Source organism: Cladophialophora immunda (genome assembly GCF_000835495.1).
Source record: "Cladophialophora immunda strain CBS 83496 unplaced genomic scaffold supercont1.3, whole genome shotgun sequence".
NCBI lineage: Eukaryota > Fungi > Ascomycota > Eurotiomycetes > Chaetothyriales > Herpotrichiellaceae > Cladophialophora > Cladophialophora immunda.
The window spans coordinates 1,915,944-1,935,727 of record NW_015622543.1 but is presented as its reverse complement, the minus strand read 5'-3'; the positions used below and the strand labels follow the sequence as shown (position 1 = coordinate 1,935,727).

Below are 19,784 nucleotides of genomic sequence, written 5' to 3'. Positions count from 1 at the left end.
AGGCACTTGGACCCGGGAGGCGCTGTTTGGTTCCCCAATCCCATCAGCCATGGTCTATCCAGGCAAAATGGCGGTCAAGCGGGAGAAATCAGGGTCCCCCACCGAGCAGCAAAAGCCCGATGAGCCCTCCTCGTGGGCCTCTGCTTCAGAGACAGTGACACCAGAAATGAAATCCACTGGTCGAGGATTGTGAAGGCCTCTGGAGCGCTGTGTGGGATGCTCTTGGGGAGGTTCTTGGATCTGCTCGAAGATCCAGCATTCGAGCATTTCTTTGTTCTCGTATATCGGTTAAGTTTCGACTGTCCTCCTGATCGGCATGGCGCAATAATCCAAGTCTGCCTCTTGTTTGACCTCTGGAGAGTCACTTCGCACCCCACAGCCTGGCCCCTGCCATGAGACATTCAGAGAGTAGCGCCATGTCATCTTCCACCATTGTAGTGTCCTGACAGTGAAGGCCATTTCCAGACACATGACTTGTGTGCAGACAGCTCGTGAGAACCCAACATTTAGACGTTTTGATTTAGGAGTCGGCCCGACGCCAAACGCACCAGTGCTTTAACATCTGTACCTCTAGTTTGGTACAGGCATGCTGTGATCTTTTAGAAGCATCACCAAGTCCAGGAATCCTGGTCCCGTCCATACAAGGAGAGAATGGAATAGTGAGCCTGCTTCCGAGAAGCATACACCAGCAACGTCCCAGGGCGGCGAGACGGAATGATGTTTCCTGCCCGAGCTAATGCTTGCACTTATTGTGGTTGTGCTCTATAGGACCACAAGCGACAAGCATGAAAACAGCTGAGAGGCCACCGATTCTGTAAGCGACTACCAGGTGGGCTCATGAGGCGCCTGCTTGACATTGCAAAGCACTCCTTAACGCAATATTGTTGAATGCACTCCGGCGGCATGCCCAATTAGCCGTAGTGCAAGTGGCCCAAGTGTCGTGCACGCTCGAGGAAAATGCGAGCTAGAGCTTCGTTAGGCTTGACGCAAGTGCTGAACCGGGATCGAATCTGATTGAGGGATAAGACCATGAACGGGAAGCACGCCACGGACCCGCTGGCCAGGTGTACAAATGATCCCCTGCATGAAAAAGTATGAAAAAGAGGCCATTGAGCAGAAAGAACCCCACACTTGCTGCTGCGACGCCCGAGAGCGAGGCCGTCCCCCAGGGCAAATCATTCTCCTTGTTGGGCATTCGCATCCGTCCTCTGGCCAACGTCGGAATCTCGGGCGATTGCGTGTTTCAGACTGACAGGGTCATCCCATGGATGCAAAGCAGAGGACGGGAAGCTTACCTGAGGCTTTGTGCGGTGTTGGAGCTGTGGTATAACATGGCCGTTGATCCAATGGAAGAGCCGCTGGTGCTGATTGTGTGGGAAATTGACTCTGAAGGCGGGCACTCGGCGCACTTTCCACACTGAGCCTTGGAGCCTGGTGCCTGACCCCTCCCTTCACCGCCCTGGCCTCGCTTAGTCATCTGACTTGCGGCAGAATTTGGCTGCGAAAAAAGTTGCCCACCTCGACGCATGATTCGTTTGAGCCTTGCAATATTGCCTCTGCCAAAACGTCTGCATTCTACTGTAGGACCTCTCGCCGCAGCACCAAGTCATGCAAGGTTTGCTTTTCGACCCGTCCCCCTCCTCTTTTGCGTCCCTTTGACGAGAGATGCCGGCCAAGAGAAAGACCGATGGCGCCGGCGGTGCGCCTTCACAGGCCGCTAGAAAGACTGTCCCGAAGGTAAATTGTGCCTGCTTCTACCCGGGAAGGAGACAATCTAACAGGAATAGACTTCAGCAGTGCGCAAAGCACCTGCCAAAGAGGGGCCTCCTACGGACGAGTCTGCCGTGAAAGAAAATCCTAAGACTGGAAGGCAATCCCGCAAACCTCATCAGCATGCAGACAGCTTCGATGCGGCGCTAGAGCCCTTCTACTACGACAAGTCCCTGACAGATCCTATCGATACTGCTCGAGACAAATGGAACCTGCTCCCTGCGTTCTTGAAGGTGAAGGGGCTGGTCAAGCAACATGTGGACTCCTTCAATCACTTCGTCGATGTCGAGTTGAGAAAGATCATCAATGCTGAGCCGATCATTACAAGTGACATTGATCCGAAATTCTACATCAAATATGAAGACATCTACATTGGAAAACCCTGCAGAGCTGACGAGATGGAGAAGTTCCACAGAAAAGAGTTTAAGGAATCGAGCGTCACCCCCAATGAATGTCGCTTGCGAGATCTTACATACGCAGCTCCAATTCTGGTCGATGTTCGATTCACGAAGACAAAGGATGCATATCGTACCAGAGGTGTGCCCATCGGACGCTTGCCAGTGATGTTGCGAAGTAACAAATGCGTTCTTGCCAACAAGTCGGAGGCCGAGATGTGCGCAATGGATGAATGTCCCCTGGACCCTGGTGGCTATTTCATTGTCAACGGTACTGAGAAGGTCATCCTGGTCCAGGAGCAGCTCAGCAAAAACCGAATCATTGTCGAGGCCGATCCAAAGAAAGACCTGATCACTGCCTCGGTTACTAGCTCCACCCACGCGAGAAAGTCGAAGAGCTATATTGTGCTCAGGAAAGACCTTTTGTACATGAAGCACAATATTCTCAAGGAGGACATACCCATTTGCATCTTGTTGAAAGCAATGGGTGTTTCCTCAGATCTGGACATGATGAATATCGTTGCCGGCCTCAACTCTACTCTTCGAGAAGACTTCTCAATCAACTTTGAAGAAACGATCAAGAATCACATCCATACGCAACAACAGGCCCTCGAATACATCGGAGCACGTCTCAAGATTACTGCAAAGTCGACCCCTTTTGGGCAAGCTCGCAGAAATTTTGTCCAGGAAGCTGTCGAAGCCATCAGTGCCGTGTTCATTGCTCATGTTCCAATAGAAGATCTCAACTTCAGACCCAAGGCCCTCTATGTAGCCCATATGGCACGCCGTGCCCTGATGGCGAAGCGAAATCCGGCCCTAGTCGATGACCGAGATTACGTTGGTAACAAGCGGCTGGAGTTGGCGGGGCAATTACTTTCTCTACTCTTTGAGGACTTGTTCAAAAAATTCAATTACGACGTCAAGCTGAAGATCGACAAAGAATTGAGGAAGCAAAATAAGACCGCCTTGGTAGACCCTGTCAGGATCATGATGGGAGCATCAAACCATATCACTCAAGGCATGAACAGAGCAATCGCCACGGGCAACTGGAACTTGAAGCGGTTTCGCATGGACAGAGCTGGTGTCACCCACCTGCTCAGTCGATTGAGCTTCATCGCCTCCCTCGGCATGATGACCCGAATATCGAGTCAATTTGAGAAGACCCGCAAAGTCAGCGGCCCTAGGGCGCTCCAACCATCATCATTTGGCATGCTCTGTCCCGCCGATACGCCTGAAGGTGAAGCCTGTGGTCTGGTCAAGAACTTAGCTTTAATGACACACATCACGACAGACGACGAAGAGGCACCGATCAAACGGCTAATCTTTATGCTGGGCGCTGAAGATATAGTCACCGTGGGCGGATCAGAGCTCTACGCCCCGGGGTCTTACCTCGTACTGTTGAACGGCACTCCTGTGGCCGCTACCCGACAGCCTTCACATTTCCTATCTTCGTTTCGCCGTCTGCGAAGATCGGGACGAATCTCCGAGTTCGTATCAATCTTCATCAACCATCACCACAACACAATTCAAGTAGCAACGGATGAAGGTCGGATATGCCGGCCTTTGATTATTGTTGAGGATAAAAAATCTAAGGTCACCAAACGGTACCTGAAATCACTCCGTCAGGGCTCAATGGACTTTGACGACTTTCTGGCACGCGGCCTCGTTGAGTACCTGGACGTTAACGAAGAAAATGATAGCAATATCGCTATGTATGAATCCGACATAAACGCAACGACCACTCACTTGGAAATTGAACCTTTCACAATTCTCGGGGCGGTTGCAGGGCTGATTCCATATCCTCATCACAACCAATCGCCCCGCAACACTTATCAATGCGCCATGGGCAAACAAGCTATTGGTTTCATTGCCAACAATCAGTTCTTAAGGATTGATACCTTGCTTTATCTCATGGTCTACCCTCAGAAACCCCTGGTGAAGACAAGGACCATCGAATTGGTTAAGTACGACAAACTCCCTGCGGGTCAGAACGCGACGGTGGCTGTCATGTCGTATAGCGGTTACGATATCGAGGATGCCCTCGTCCTCAACAAAGCATCGGTTGACCGGGGATTTGGCCGCTGCCAGGTTCTTCGCAAGTATCCTGTCACGATCAAGAATTACCCGAATGAGACGACTGATATGGTTTACCCTCCTTCTAAGAATGCCGACGGTACAATCGCCAAAGGTCATGCTCTACTTGATTCAGATGGGGTCGCGTCTGTCGGTGAGAAAGTCAGTAGCGGAGAGATCTACGTCAACAAGTTCATACCTAGGAACGCCAACTCTTCGGGCCTGTCAGAGAATGGATCTGATAGTCCTCGCACGTTTGGGATGGATCCACAACCACAGAAATATCGTCTTCCGGACCCCAGTTACATTGACAAAGTTATGGTGACCGAAGCCGAAGGTGGTCATCAAATTATCAAGATTCAGACACGGCAGACGAGGGTCCCAGAAGTCGGCGACAAGTTCTCTTCCAGACACGGGCAGAAAGGTGTCGTTGGAATTATCGCCGAGCAAGTCGACATGCCATTCTCAGATCTTGGCATCACGCCAGACATTATCATGAACCCTCACGGTTTCCCCTCGCGAATGACGGTTGGCAAAATGTTGGAGCTCGTTTCTGGCAAAGCTGGTATCCTCAAGGGCAAATTCGAGTACGGTACCGCGTTTGGTGGGAGCAAGCTCGAAGACATGTCCCGGGCTCTGATTGAGGCGGGTTACAGTTATGATGGCAAGGATTATCTCACCTCTGGAATCACTGGTGAACCTCTTCCTGCCTACGTCTTCACTGGGCCAATCTACTATCAGAAACTCAAACATATGGTGCAAGACAAGATGCACAGTCGTTCTCGCGGCCCTCGGGCCATTCTGACGCGTCAACCTACCGAAGGGCGTTCACGAGATGGAGGTCTGCGACTGGGAGAAATGGAGCGCGACTGTCTCATCGCATACGGCGCGTCACAGTTGCTCCGCGAGCGGCTGATGTTGTCGAGCGATCAGCATCAGGTGGACGTCTGCGAAAACTGTGGCTTCATGGCCTTTGCACGATGGTGTCAGCGGTGCAGCAAAGCAGGCGAACCGGGCTCGAACGTGGTCAGAATGACTCTGCCGTATGCGTTCAAGCTCTTGCTCAACGAACTTGGCAGCATGAACGTCAATACAAGGTTGATCGTGTCCGATGAGTTTCCTTCCGACGGCTCGAGGCGGGCTTGAACAGGAAAATGAACAACAAAATGGAGAAGAAAGTGTATGATTTGGCATGAAACAGGATCCGACTTCACAAAAGAGTTGTTTGCGCACATGCATAGCGATGGTGTCCCTCATCATGACCCAGGGCGGATTTGAGGCCTGAACAATGCAAAGGATACTTTGCTGGATGTCTCTTATTCATATCCACACGCAGGGCATCAGCGATGGAGCGTATTGTTTGGTTTGGATTTTTCAAGACTTTTGCTTCTTAGAATTAATTCCCTGGTTGGCATCCATATATCTCCCCAGGGTGTGGAATGAAAGGATACGATGTTCGAGTACAGAAGCCAGAAGCGACAGCTCAGATAGAAACGAATACCAACCACACAATCAACTATCTACGTATCGCTTTCGCCGATAGGAACACCACCGACCAAATCTACTCAATTTTTCATAACGGCTGGTTCGAATCAAAACAGCTGAAGCTTGAAGTAAATCAAACCACCATCACCGCTCTCCGGGTCATGTTTTGCACAACGCCCTCGACGCAGTGCATCTCTTTTTCCCATCTCACAAGCAATGCATACGCCCTGCCCAAGCAGGCTCGGCCTAAGAACGGCCTTTCCCGTTCCCTTTCCCACAGCCCTGACCCCTTCAACGCCACTAGGCAAGGGCCAAGTTTCCGTTCTGAACGGCGAAACGGACTCTTTTCCCACCTGGCCGAGCCTGCGCTGATTTCGGCTTGACATTGTCGGCGGCCTTGACGGGAGGGCCCTTGTTGTTATTGTCGTCGTCGTCACCTCCGTCCGAAGACGACGAAGACGAGGACGAAGACGAAGGCGGCGGCGGGGGCGGCGGGGGAACCCGGCCGCCTTGAAGCCCGTTGAACCAGCGATCGTGCGGGTTGCGCTGGTTGTACATCCTCTTCCAGCTCGGGTTGGACCAGCCGTGCGGGAACCCGCCGTACTTGGCGGCGGGCAGTCTGAGCCGGGGCGCGTCCGGGTCGACGAACTCGCTCTCGATCAGGTTGCGGAACTCCTTGCGCGAGGGCTTGAAGCCGGCGTCCCCGAGGGGCATGTCGTTGATCTCGTGGTCGCGGCAGTACACCTTGACCGGGAAGGCGCCGGCCCTTTTCGCACGCTTGACCGCCAGCCGGAACCCCCGGCGCGTCTGGTCCATCAGCTCCAGCTGCGAGGGCCGGTTGGCCGGGTCCGGGTCCAGGCAGCGGTGGATCAGGTGGCGGAGCCGGCTGCTGTAGACGCCCGGTTTCTTGGTGGAGACGTGCGAGATCTGGTGGTTGCCGTTCTGCTGGAACCGCTTGAGCGACTTGGCCCGGATCTTGACCAGGTGTTTCGTGCTGCTTCGGAGTGTCACGAGGTCGAACACTGTGTGGCCCACGCCGTAGATCTATACCACGGGGTAAACCAGGTGGGTATGTCAGCAGGCTTCTCTTCTATGATTCTTCCTCCCACACAGCTGGGGTAGTGACAGGGGTCCGTGCAAGGGCAGTATCGCCGGGATTGGGGCCGGTTGGGGCAGGAAGGGACCAACTTACATTCATTGTGTGATCGAAGATCACGTCACCGGGAGGTTTATCGTTACCATTCTCGTCTGGTTTACCATCGTTGTCTTCTTCACGTTTATCTGCGGCCCCGTGCCAGTCGACATTCCGTTTTATGGTATCCTGGTTCCTGATCCACCCGCCCTCCGGTGGGATCTCCCAGTTCACACCAAAATGGCATTGTTCCTGCGTCGTTTCCTTGTCAGCCGCTTCCAGGCTTCAAATTGGCCACCCGCAACGCCTTGGGAGAGTGAGAGTGGGATCGGGCGAACGCTTGCTTACCGTGGGCCTGTGGGAATGGGTGCCGCGCCACCACATCTCACCAGGGTTTATGCCTGGAAACTTGTCCGAACAAATCGTATACATGGATATACCGTAGTCGTTTAGTAGAGCAGACGGGTACTCCTGACCCTCGTGCGGATAACCGAGGAGCACATTTTCCGGTTTCAAATCCAGGTGGAGGCAGAATACATTTTCCAGCCCGAGCTCGAAGTACTCCTCTTTGATAGCTCTGCTGTCGGCCGGGGGAGAATCCCGGAGGGCTTCGCACGCCTTTGCCAGGGAATAGAAGACATGCCAGACGAAAACCTCGGGGAGATAGGTATCCCAGCACCGGTAAAGGCGCCCAAGTTGATAAAGGCTTCCGTGTGGACAATACTCCAAATAGAATCGATAACGGCCCTGCTGGTGGATGCGGTCTTCATAAATAAACTTGTATTGGCGCAAATGTGGTGAGACACCGGGATGCTGAGTATTGATGTCTTTGTGGATGGCGGCTTCTATCAGGTGCCTGGGATAAGCCCGGGGATCGAGCTCAATCGCGCTCACCCTGGTTTCGTTGCTGTTGTAAGCGGTCTGCTTCAAGACGACTTCGTCGATGGTCTGGTTCTTGTTGTCTCGTTTCTGCCATAGGCCGACGATGCCGTATCCCCCTCTTCCAAGCAGTCTTACAGGGCCCCATTCTACATCATCCTTCACATTTTCCTCGAAGTAGAGCCGCCGTCGCAGGAAGGCCTCGTCTTCTGCCTCTCGCCCAAAGGCTCCTCTCCCGTGCCGGTCAGCGTACCATATCGGATCAAAATCCCCAGGAACTTGTCGCTCCTCCCATACTCTCGGCTTGTATCCGATTACGAAATCGTCAAGTTCACCGAAGTCGAGCGTCTCAAATGGACCGCCATCCAAGCGCTTACCCTGTACAGGCATGTTGTGAGAATCGGATCAGAACAGTGAGCAAGCGTGGTGACCTTTCAGGCTGAAAGTGGAAAATAAGTGCTTTAACCCTAAAACGATAGGGAAAAATGTCGGGCTTCCAGGCGACATTGCAGTTAAGTTGGGATCTGAACGCATCAAACCCTCAGTTGCAGTGAACAAAGGAAATAAGTTGGTCCAGGCCATCAATGAAAGACGTATTTAGCTCATGGGCTCCATAAAGGGCTTCGTGATAATGCTGAACGAGGACTCTACGGCTCGTTCTCTAATTTCATTCCGGACACAGAGGATCGTTAGCAATGTTTTGGCCATCCCATGAGAGGTATGGCAGATAGCCACCGTCAGAGTTCCGTGGAACCATCCTTTTCAGCGATGCAGATATCCATCCAAGGAGAAGGAAGAAGAAGTAGCTATTATTTCGAGACAAAGGTTTGTTATTGAATTGTTTGTAAAAGATCGAGGTTAGATCTGCCGCATTCAGCCTAGTGGATTCTACCTCCGGGGGCTTATGTAATGCGCCCATTCGGGGAAAACGTGGCGGCCCGCCGTGCCCGCCATCGACGGTGAGGGGAGCCAATCACCGATACCGCAACTGCCCCTCGGTTATGCGCAGGACTCTGTAACTCGACCACTGGCATTGAATCCATTAAATTGACCCTCAGGCAGATTTGTCCCCCCTGGATACACGGCAGCTCTCTTGATATCCCTTCATAGCTCCTTGTTTTCTTTTTTACCGGACGGCGACCTGAAGAAAAGCGAGGATTGATCTCACAAGATGGCGATTGAGGGAGTCCCCAAAGAAATGCTCGCAGTGCAAGTGGTAGAGGTAAGTTCGAAACGCGGCTATATCGACATCAATCCATCAGCCTCTAGAGCAAAAAGCTGATCCGCAACGACGGTGGGTGACAATAGTTCAACAAACCTTACACGATCCATAAAGTGCCCACTCCCACAAGCCTCAAACCGCACGAAATCCTGCTCAAGACAGTGGTTGCATCATTATGCCACACCGACAGTATGGTAGTCGCTGGCAAATTTCCGACAAAGCTGCCCTGTACGGCGTCGCACGAAGGGACAGGCATCGTCGTTGCCGTCGGCGATGAAGTCACCAATTTCAAAAAGGGCGATCGTGTCATGTCTGGTCTCCCCCGTAACCCCTGCGAGAAGTGCTTCAACTGTCAGGGTCCGAATGACTGGCATCAATATTGTCAGCATATCGAGGGACACATCGGTGTTTTCGTCGACGGGGCTTTCAGTGAGTATCACGTTGTGGACAACCGGACGAGTTGTCACATTCCGGACAATGTGAGCTTTGCCAGTGCAGCACCGCTCGCTTGTGCCGGGTGTACGATATATCGCGCCATTATCGTGGCCGAGGTCCCAGAAGGAGGGTGGTTAGGCATTGTGGGTGCCGGTGGCGGGTTGGGCCACCTGGGCATACAATTTGCCATGGCCAAGGGGATCAATGTCGTCGCGGTTGATGCGAGAGATGAAGGGCTCGAGTTGTGTAAGAAGGCCGGTGCAAAGCACATTTTCGACGCGCGAGAAGGAAAAGAGAAGGTTGTGGAGCAGGTGCAGAAGCTCACAGATGGCTTGGGTGTCCATGCTTCGATCAACGTGTCAGAGCACGAGACCTCGGCCGACATGGCCTGTGCCATTACAAGGATGCACGGGACCATGGTGCAGACTGCGCAGCCCGACCGGTGAGCATGGTTTTTTTTGGAACCGGACACAAAAGCTGACTTCTCGGCAGGGTCTGCGTAGCCTTCCAAGAATTGATCTTCCGAGACATTCGCATCAAGGGGACATTGATTGCCGGCCAAGAGTATAGCCAGCAAATGCTAAACGATGCAGGGAAACATGGAATTAAGGTCGAAACCAACATCTTTTACGGACTTGAGGAAGTACCGAAGATGGTCGAACTGGCTCATTCTGGAAAGATGAAAGGAAAGGCCGTCTGTGTGGTCGATAAGGTCGAGTTTGACAAAGAGAACGTTTAGAAGCGACTCAAGCTGCATGAAGCATAATGAGAGTTGTTGTGGTTCGTGCCAGATTGGTCCCGGGGAAATGAACATCCTTGATGGTTCGCACCGTCCATTAGCTGGACACGCATTTGAAGCACAGCAGACTTCCTTGAGCGATGATTATCAATTAAATCTGGAACCTTGAGCATGACATTCGCTGACCGCCATGTCTCGAATATCCGTCTGCTGGGCCACCATGTGCTCTGAAGGATTTTGATAAAGATTGGCAGAAGAACTCCGAGTCTACATCCACGTAGTATCTGCGTGCCTGAATCAACCGTCTCCATTTGTCGAAATGCAAAATGATGGCAGATGATGTAAGATACAGGTACCGAGTATACTGGAAGGTAAGTGGGCTTCGAGAAACACCAATGCCCCGCAGTAGTTAAAGAACGGCCGGACTACGGCGGGTCTTTGTGGCCATTGATGGATATATTCTGTCAACTGGATGGGCGAAGCGTTGATCAAGCGTGATGGAAGATGGGGAGAATTCACCTCTTCAGCGAGAATCGCTTCAGTTCCACGAAAGCTTGAACACATAACTATATATTCCATCAAACTTACCTTTTGTCCCTTTACTGGACTGCTCTATTGGAATCTGCAAAGGAAGTCCATCATGCTGATCGCCTCAGTGACCTGAATATTTATATGCATATGCAACACGTCGAGACGACTGTTAATATTCTGATAACTTATACAAAGCGGAGAGAAATCTATCGTACCGCCGCCAGTCTTCGTCCCCATCAGTAGCCGGGGACAATACATCAGTTCCAGTAGCGCCATATTGCTGCTCCAAACGTCTATCCCAGCCAGCCGCAAATATACGGACATTTCCTGGCAGTTGCAATCCTCTGTCAAGATGGAAGACGCGTCCTTCGTTGACTTTCCTCTTGTTGTAACAAATCCCGCTTGACGCCTTGCAAATGCTTCGCTGAACGCTCTCCCCTGTGACCCTCTATACAGATCCCAGCGTCATATCGCAACGGGAAGCCGCGGTGTACATGCTGTACATTTCATGACCGATTCCAACGCCTGTGAATGCATGCATTGCAAGAAACCCAACTCTTCCTCGATTCTGATACATCCTTCTCTTTCAAATCAGCAGAAACATTGTCTATCCTCACCCTCGATCAGTCGCTCTCCGGCATCCGCATATATGCATCGATCGCCGCGCTGAACGCCGCGAAGCCGGCACACCCAAGCGCTGCAGCCTGCGGACCTGCCTTGTGCGCCAATATGCCGCCCGTGATACATCCAGCCGAGACGCTGTTCATTAGATCGCTCTTCGCTCGGAAACCCTCTATGCAGCACTCCGTGCCGCTGTAGAGTGCACCAATTAGCGCAAAGTTCTTGGCAGACGAATATGATTTCGAGCCCATGTCTTTGAGGCCTCTCCGGAGTTGTTCGCGGACAGGAAGTGAGGTGATTTGTTGGCCTTGCGGGGATAGAGGAGTGTCGTATGCCATCTAATGCGGGTCCAGTCAGTTCAATGTGATTTCTCGATGCAACCTTGTCGATGAAAGTCGGAATGTCCACAGGCTGAATGCGGGGGAAGGGCAGTTGTGAAGAAGAGGAGAATGCGGGCTTACACTCGACATGAATAGGCCAAAAGCGCCGCCGAGAACGAAGCCCATTCCACCAGCTAGAGCTGATTTTGCGACGCAGGACTCCATGCCTTTTTGCATCTGTCCATATACCGTTCAATTAGCGATCACATCTTCTTGCGCCAATTCATGGCGATAGTCCCAGGATGCTCCACGTCCTGTGCCATCCGAAATTCTTGTCGAGGGTTCGTGCTTCTTACCATCTTCACCATCTGCTGTTCCTGCTCGCTCATGCCTGCGTTTCCTCCTGCTGCTCCGCCGCTCATGCCTGGGCCGCCGAATGCGCCTGGGAACGCCATCGTGAAGGAGGTGGTGGACTGTGGAAGGAGTGGATGCGGTCAGGGAGGAACAGTCGTTGCCTGAGCGGGAGGTCTGGATGCAAATGCAGAGGAAATGGAGGCGCATACGGGCAAATGGCTTGCGGCGAAAAGAAATTCGCGACGTTGATCGGAGCGGGATTTTTGCGGCGAAAATGATCCGGGCTTCCGATTGGCGGAGGGGCGGACTCCATCCGGTGCATGGCGAGGCTGCGACTGGGGAAGGGGAGGACAGGCCTCGGCAGGGTAAAATGCGTCAATAGGTATGGGACAGAAGTGCTATCAAGGATACCTTCCCTAGGAAGTTGAAAGCCTATAGTCAACTCCTTGGGAGCAATGAACGCCAAGTCAATCTCTTCAGACTGACCATATCATCCGTGACACGCCAATTCAACGCGACACTCTGATAGCTTCATTTCATCCCAGAGGTCAATGGAGGGAAGCTGGCACTAGAGACTGCTGTATTATATGCCAACTCCCTTTCTGCAAAGTGCAGAAGTGACCTCACAATTGGCGCAGCCCTCGCCGCTGTCCACTGTGCTCGCTGGCTCGTTGCTTTGGCGGGCTGCTGCGACATTCAGTCATTAATATCTCTTCGCCACTCGTCGAAAAGAAGACGTGGATAGCCACGCTGGGTCTTTCATTGCCAAGAGTGCCCCAGGTTTGCGCGCTTCTGTAGATGTCCAGGACCGACAGTTCCTTCGTCGGGTGGTGAGACTACATGTCTCATTCGCCGCGCCGCCGTTAGTGACAGCCCACAAAGATATCAGTCCTCTTCGCGCTTGATTCCAGTCATCGACCGACCGAAGCTTGTTCAAGACCCTTGTCAGGAGAATTTGAGGCATAAAACGCCTTTTCGAGATCCTCCCACCTTGGCCTTCTCACCGGAGGGCCGTCGGCTCCGTACCATGCATCCTCGGTCGGATCATCTGAGACCAGAAATTGAATATGCTTCACGTAGCGTAGTTGGGAGAAGTCTCGAGGCATCCAAAGCCCGTTCATCTCCCTCGGCCCCGGCCACCGCCAAACATTCCCCCCATCTGCTGCATGAGAGCATCCATTCCTCCGCCTCCTCCACCACCACCAGCTCCCATGCCCATGTTTTGCATCATCTGCATCATCTTGCCGAGGTCACCACCTGGCATGCCGCCCCGGCCACCACCCATACTTTGCATCCGTTTCTGCATTGCTGCGAGCTGCTGTTGTCGGTTGCCACCTTGCAACATACTGTTGGCTTTGGCCATGTTCTTCTTCTGTTGACCCATGTTCTTGGCAACGCTAGCCATCACTTTATGCTGCGTAAGAAGTTCTTCGACATCCCTGACACTGGTGCCTGAGCCACAAGCGATTCTGACCATTCGAGAGGGCTGTGATATCAGAATTTTCCCGTCAGAGTCCAGTTCTTTGGCCGTCATGCTGTCAAAAATGTACACCATCCGTTTCAGCTTTTCGGTTCCGTCCTCGTCGGACATGCCTTGCATGAGGCCGCTCATACCAGGTATCATGCTGCCGATCTTGGAGAGGGGGCCCATCTTCATGATATTCGTGATTTGTTCTTTCATATCACGGATCGTGAAGATACCTTCTGCCAAATGTTTTTGGGTCTCCTTCATCCCCGCCGACTCCCTTGTGAGTGTTTGAATTTGCTCGATCAGACCACTCATGTCTCCATATCCAAGTAGCTTGGAAATGAATGATCTTGCATCGAATCTTTCCAGATCTGCCAGATGTTCACCTGTGCCGAGGAAGATAATAGGGGTGCGCGTTGCAGCTGCAGCAGCAATGGCGCCTCCTCCTGCTGCGCCACCGTCTGTTTTGGTGATGATAAGAGCACCAAAGTCAGCTGTAGCTTTAAAGGCGGCCGACTGTGCCTCGGCGGCTTGGCCAATCGTGCCATCTAGTACCATGATTGTCTGATCCGGTTTGATGGCATTTTGTACAAAAATCATTTCCTGGAACAAGTCTGCTTCCTGCTTGTGTCTCCCCGATGTGTCAACGATGATAACCTCGAATTTCTCCTTTTTAAATCTCCCGACACCCTCAGCAGCTACCACTGCGGGATCTGTTTGTGTAAGTGACCCATAATATGGTATCTTTGCTTTTGTAGCATTCTGCTTCAGCTGGTCATAGGCTCCTGCTCGGAAGGTATCTGCGCAAACCAGACAGGCCTTGAAACCCCGGGCTGCATAGTATCTTGCCAGCTTCGTGCAGGTTGTCGTCTTTCCGGCGCCTTGAAGACCGACCATCATGATCACATTCGACCTGCCTTTCTTGGGTTTATATGGTTCGGCATGAGGATCGACGAGTTGAACAAGGTGCTCGAAGACCGCTTGTTGGATCATTCGCTTCTTGCCATTGGAGGTCGTGTTGGGCGGAAGGTCCTTGAAATTGACGGCGCTCTGTATCGACTTTCGCAGATTCTTTACAAGCCGCACATTGACATCAGCCGATAGGAGGGCCGAACATATCTCCTTGATCATGGCATCGAAGGCTTTCTCATCGAGGTTGGGTTCGCGGTTGAGGTTCGACACGGCCGCATTGATGCGCCGTCCCAGATCTGAGAGAACCATCTTGCAGATCTAGAAGGGTGTTTGCGAGTGGTTCTATGATATTCAAGGCGGTCCGACTTGGAAGGGCGGCGAGATCGAAGGGAGTAACGGTGGCACGAAGTTGGTGGTCTCGACGCCAGTGTGGGGAAGAATGGACATCAAAGTGGGAGTCAAGTTACTTCCGCAGTTTTGCCGGCGATTTTGAAGAATTTCCAGAATAAATCTTGGCCAACCCTCGAATAGTAGCAGCGGACGCTGTTCTCCTTAGCCATACTGACCTACCCAGCGAACCGTGTCCAAGATGGCCCCTCTATCGCAAAAGAAACGTAAAGTCGAAGATGGAATGCGTGGAAAGACCGAGCGACCGAAGAAGCGTTTCCGCAAACAGTTGGAGTACCACAGCTCGAGCGACGAGGACGAGCAGGAAGAGCAAGGGTTCGCTCCCGTTAATTTGGACGAGAGCGACGAAGAACAGCGCCCCCCGAATACGCCCAAGCCTCAAAGGAAGAAGCCTCCCCCGGCTGTAGCGGAGGACGAACCCGACGTACAAATGGAAGACAAAGACGAAGAAGAAGACGAAGATACGAACTCTGAGGAAGCCGCGACATCGGATGAGGACAGTACAGAAGAAGACCTCAATGAGGCAGACAGAAGAAAACACATAAGCAAGCGAAACGACCCGGAAGCATTTTCTACCTCAATCTCAAAAATCCTATCGACGAAGCTATCCCAATCAGCTCGCAAAGATCCTGTCCTGTCGAGAAGTAAAGAAGCCGCGGAAACCAGCGTCTCCCTCGCAAATGACCGCTTGGAGAAAAAAGCCAAAGCCAAATTGAGGTCAGACCGCAAGGAAGAGTTAGAAAGAGGAAGAGTAAAGGACGTTCTGGGTCTGAGCTCGGGACAAGCGGGCGAAGTGGCTGAGGAGGAAAAGAAATTGCGGAAAATCGCCCAGCGGGGCGTGGTCAAGCTCTTCAACGCAGTTCGGGCGGCTCAGGTTAAAGCCGAACAGGTGGCCAAGGAGGAACGGAAGAAGGGAACCATAGGGATGGCCAACCGCGAGGAGAAGGTCAACGAGATGAGCAAGCAGGGATTCTTGGACCTGATCGCTGGGAAAAAGAATGCGCAGAGCACGACAGCACAATGACCGGAGGGCATCGTGATTGTAAAGGACTTTCTGGGTATAACGCCCACCCAAGCGAGGAGCAATGGAGAGCGGTTTGTGATAGTACATGTCTAATGCCCGACCCTCAGTTTATCATCAACTGCGCTTCTCGAAATCCGAAGCTTGCATGTTCCGTGTCATCTGTGGCAGTTTCACCACTAACCCGTCTAACTCCTTAGACATCTTTACCTGGCAGCCTAGCCTCGATGTTTCCGTCAAGCCGAATGCGAGGTCTAACATGTCGTTCTCGTCGTCGGTGGCCTCTGGGATCTTATCGTACATTTCCTCGGATTCGACTATAACGTGGCAGGTAGAACATGCGCATGAGCCGCCACAGGCGCCTTGATAGAAATCGTCAGCGAGAAAAGGTTTATGAATGGTTTGGGAGAATGTTGTCAAAACACACCTTCCATCTCCAGGTCATTGGCCTGCGCAATATCCAGCAGGTTGTCACCCTCCGCAACCTCAAACGTGTGCTCATCTCCTTCCTTGTCGACGAACGTGACTTTGAGCCTGTAGTTATCCATCAGCATCCTCCATGCCTTCTCAGAGCACAGGTTGAGCCTTACTCTTCTCCCGGCTTAGGCGGATCCAGATGTCCATGCCTCGTCACTTGGGTCGTGGAAAACCTCCTCCTGCCCAGTTCAAGAGAGCGTATATGGGCCCTGATTAGGTCTTTCTTGATCCTGAGTTCATGTTGATGTTGCCGGCACAACGATACCGTTGCAGTGTGCAGACTGAGGTTCCGATTGAGAATTCGAGTTGCGCCGGATTGAAATTGTCGCGCCTGGTCAGTTCGACCGCATCGACGGGTATTTCGTCCTATGAGACTCCGCACACCGTTCCATCCAGACATTCTTCTCCCCAAGGACTCGTGGATGATGGCTCGAAGAGTTCGCCGCTGCTCAACAAGAACGCAAAAGAGAAACACAAACGCAGACTTCAAGTCAAAAGTTGATTGGGCGTGACGCAAATCGTTTAAGCTCTCGGCCGAAGTAAACCCGCCCCGAGCCTTGTGCTGTACAGCCTCGCAACAACTTCAGTGCAACAAGGACAATTTATGGCGTCTACCTCGTTGGTATCTTTGGCTAGCATGCTCTGAATGCAGATTCTACATTACGGAAAACAGAGTCAACAGATGGCATGGTATCCAGCACAAGGCCATTGAGAATCTTGGGCAAGCCCACAAAAATACATACAAGAAGCTAATACCGCGCCCGCACGACTCATTCCAATTCGCCTACGAACCTCCAACCCATGCATTCCAGTTGATGTTTCCGCCAACACAGTCTGCTGTGATGGATGCACCATTGACGGGACCAAGCTCGGTGCCATCGCTAGCGGTAACAGCCACTGTGACATCTCCGGTCATACCGTTAAACGGCACGCTGGAGTGGAAGATACCAGGCGTGGTCGCCGAAACTGTCTGCGTCAAGCCACCAATTGTCACGTTGACTGTTGCTATGGCGGCATTTGGCACAAACGCAGTGAAGAAAACTGCGTCTGTGTCACACTCCTGCGGATTTAGGGCTACCTGGCCTTGTGTAGGAGTGTTACAAGATGTTCCGGCGCTACACGCTGTCCCCGACGCGGGATTGAGGCGGTACCAGAAGGTAACATGGTTCTCGTCCGGCCGACTCGTATTTTTGTACGCTGCGATATAGTGAGGCAAATCTTTCAACCAGGCGTCGTGCGGGTTGTTCTCGACGTATGGCCCGGCTCCGTCTGGAATGGCGGAATCGGTGGGTGGCATTGGGCCGATATAGTGAGATTCTCCCCAGTCATTCCCTTGTCCAACCATCAGGAATGGTCCTCAAAGTTGAAGTTGTTTGCTTCACTTACATGTCAGGATCTCGACCAAAGCTGGCTGAACGTTGAGAACTTGGTCCCAGCGATCGTGCCATAGGTCATCTCCCCGCCAGAGCCAATTCTTTGACCACAACGGGAGATTTGTGTAGAACCAGGGAGAGACTGGCATCATGTAGGGCCGACCATTCAGTGCTGTAACATACGCCATGTCATCATTGTCTGTCATGTCGTTTGCACCGTTTGGCCATGCGTCCCACCTGCATTGGAGTTAGCAGGCACTTTAGAGCTATGCCAGAGTGCTGATCGAGGAATTTATAGACTTACGAAAGAAGGCCATCGACATTGGGTTTCCTGGCGGCGCCAGCTGCACCTTGGCTTGAGAAGTCCGGGACGAAGAAACAATTGGTTTGGGATTTGATATAGGCCCAGTCGCCTGCGTTATCCGCACCCTCAAAAGTTGAGACCAGAGGCTTGCCCTGCCACTGAAACTGACTCGAATGCGAGCTGTAACCATTGACTGTTGTTATCACCGCATTTTGGTCCCAGGCTCCCTGAGCTAGGTAGTCAAATGACAAGAACATTTGAAAGCCAGCAGCGTCGGCGGCCTGATATGCACTGTCGAGCTGAGTCTGGACCAATCCATTTGGATTAATCGTATCGACATACCCGATATTGAGCGCGAATCCGTCAATACCAGCGGCGGCAGCAGCTGCAATATCGCTTGCCCAGTTAGCTTGGGTGTAGCTATATGTGTTCCCCACCTAGACATTATCAGAAAACGTGCAATAGGCGTCCGAAGACATCAACTTACTATGACATGAGCGAAGACTGATTGAGCTAGAATGGGAGATGCGAAGCCAACGATCGCCAGACACGCCAAGGGCAGGAACAACATCGGAAACACGAGCCTCGAAAGAAAGAGCGACTAGGTTAGGAAAATTTGGCTCGAGTCCGGCTCTGATTGAATCGAAATAATGAAACAAGGAAGAGAACTGTCGAATCTCGATGCGAGGCTGGCATTGTGACTTCCATATAGCTTTGTTCTTTGACGTGGCTTTCCTCTGGCAAAGCGTCTAGATGAGAAGGAGGACCCCGTTGTGAACTCCATCCTAACTCCTACAGTACCTTCGAAATTGAAAAGTGCTCCGGTATGAAGCCACGGTGGAGCATGCCCTTTCCATGTTGCCTCTAAGCTGTAAATTGAGCAGTGGTTCAGAGGGTTGGAACAGGTAGTGAGATCCTGGCGCCGTAGTCTTCCACTATCGGTCCTTTTCAATTAAATGCCTTCTCCGGCTTAGCAAAGAGTCTTGTGGCGGCGGCAGCAAGGTCAAGATATCACGATCTCGGATCTCGTTATACTAGGGTACCATGCAGTGGACCGCGGAAGGCTCTGCAATGAAACACCGGACCGAAGCCCTGTACAAGGAATGCGTGGGTTTGCCGAATAGCTCAATAAACGCAAGATAGACGCCGTAGAGGGATCAAGATTTTGCTCGTAGAGAGCATGTGGGATAGGCCATCCAGATAAAGTCGGACAAATCTGCGAAGCGACAACATCATGCGGGCCCAAAAAAATAGACTCAGAAGTTCGCAAGAGGCGAGTAAATAGCAAAGCCCATGTTGTTTCAAATACGACGCCGGCGTTTGGAGGGGAAATACCTGGGGGCCGTCCGCCGCTGGGGAAAAGGGGTGACATCCATCCACCTCCGTCGGTAAGGCTGAGTCCCTGGAGTGGACAAAGCCTTGTACAAACCCACACTGCCAAAAACTCGCTCATACTATACGAGGTCCTCGGTGCAGAGCATAGACTGTCGATGTATTAGCTTGTTAATCTCATCAATCATCATAGCTAACTACGTGTTTGCTGTCATTCGGCGGAGCTTTTCAAGACGGTGAACTCTCTCTCCGCCTATATCGTCAGAACAATCACATCTTCGCCGCCGTCATGGCCGAAGCCTGGCAACTAAGTTCTCCGAGAGAACTCCTTGATGAGATTTACAGGAACGCTGACGCTTAATGCGTCCTTGTACCCTATTATAGGAGAGTATACCTAACCTCGTCGATGATTAATACATCTCGCGCGTGTTGCTTACTCGCCGCCCGCCCGGGGGTGCCGTCGCCTTGTGTATTACGCACTATGATTCACATACAGAGGCAGATTATTCTTCCTTACTTCAGATCAAACGCTT

The 19,784-nt window shown here is 52.1% G+C and overlaps 5 protein-coding genes across 5 annotated transcripts; 2 read left to right on the top strand and 3 right to left on the bottom strand.

Annotated features, from left to right (window-relative positions):
* The first annotated feature begins 1,502 nt into the window (after positions 1 to 1,502).
* On the top strand, positions 1,503 to 5,827 carry PV07_05169 (uncharacterized protein). Its single transcript, XM_016392047.1, has 2 exons — positions 1,503 to 1,737; positions 1,788 to 5,827. Exons 1-2 carry the CDS (start codon positions 1,666 to 1,668, stop codon positions 5,382 to 5,384), a joined length of 3,669 nt encoding a protein of 1,222 aa, XP_016249566.1. The 5' UTR covers positions 1,503 to 1,665; the 3' UTR covers positions 5,385 to 5,827.
* Positions 5,828 to 10,788: 4,961 nt separating this feature from the next.
* On the bottom strand, positions 10,789 to 12,180 carry PV07_05168 (mitochondrial import inner membrane translocase subunit tim22). The gene is made up of 2 exons (XM_016392046.1): positions 11,744 to 12,180; positions 10,789 to 11,620 (listed from the first exon to the last, which is right to left on the bottom strand). The coding sequence occupies exons 1-2, from the start codon at positions 11,837 to 11,839 to the stop codon at positions 11,285 to 11,287; spliced, it is 432 nt and encodes a 143-aa protein (XP_016249565.1). The 5' UTR covers positions 11,840 to 12,180; the 3' UTR covers positions 10,789 to 11,284.
* Positions 12,181 to 12,310: 130 nt separating this feature from the next.
* Positions 12,311 to 14,755, bottom strand: PV07_05167 (signal recognition particle protein SRP54). The gene has a single exon (XM_016392045.1). The coding sequence runs from the start codon at positions 14,643 to 14,645 to the stop codon at positions 13,074 to 13,076; it is 1,572 nt and encodes a 523-aa protein (XP_016249564.1). The 5' UTR covers positions 14,646 to 14,755; the 3' UTR covers positions 12,311 to 13,073.
* Positions 14,756 to 14,846: 91 nt separating this feature from the next.
* On the top strand, positions 14,847 to 15,920 carry PV07_05166 (uncharacterized protein). Its single transcript, XM_016392044.1, has one exon. It carries the CDS (start codon positions 14,926 to 14,928, stop codon positions 15,766 to 15,768), a length of 843 nt encoding a protein of 280 aa, XP_016249563.1. The 5' UTR covers positions 14,847 to 14,925; the 3' UTR covers positions 15,769 to 15,920.
* Positions 15,883 to 18,490, bottom strand: PV07_05165 (uncharacterized protein; the record flags this gene model as incomplete). The annotated part of the gene is made up of 7 exons (XM_016392043.1): positions 15,883 to 16,127; positions 16,193 to 16,299; positions 16,356 to 16,608; positions 17,035 to 17,574; positions 17,629 to 17,852; positions 17,920 to 18,356; positions 18,407 to 18,490. The coding sequence occupies 7 exons, from the start codon at positions 18,488 to 18,490 to the stop codon at positions 15,883 to 15,885; spliced, it is 1,890 nt and encodes a 629-aa protein (XP_016249562.1).
* Between the last annotated feature and the right edge of the window lie 1,294 nt (positions 18,491 to 19,784).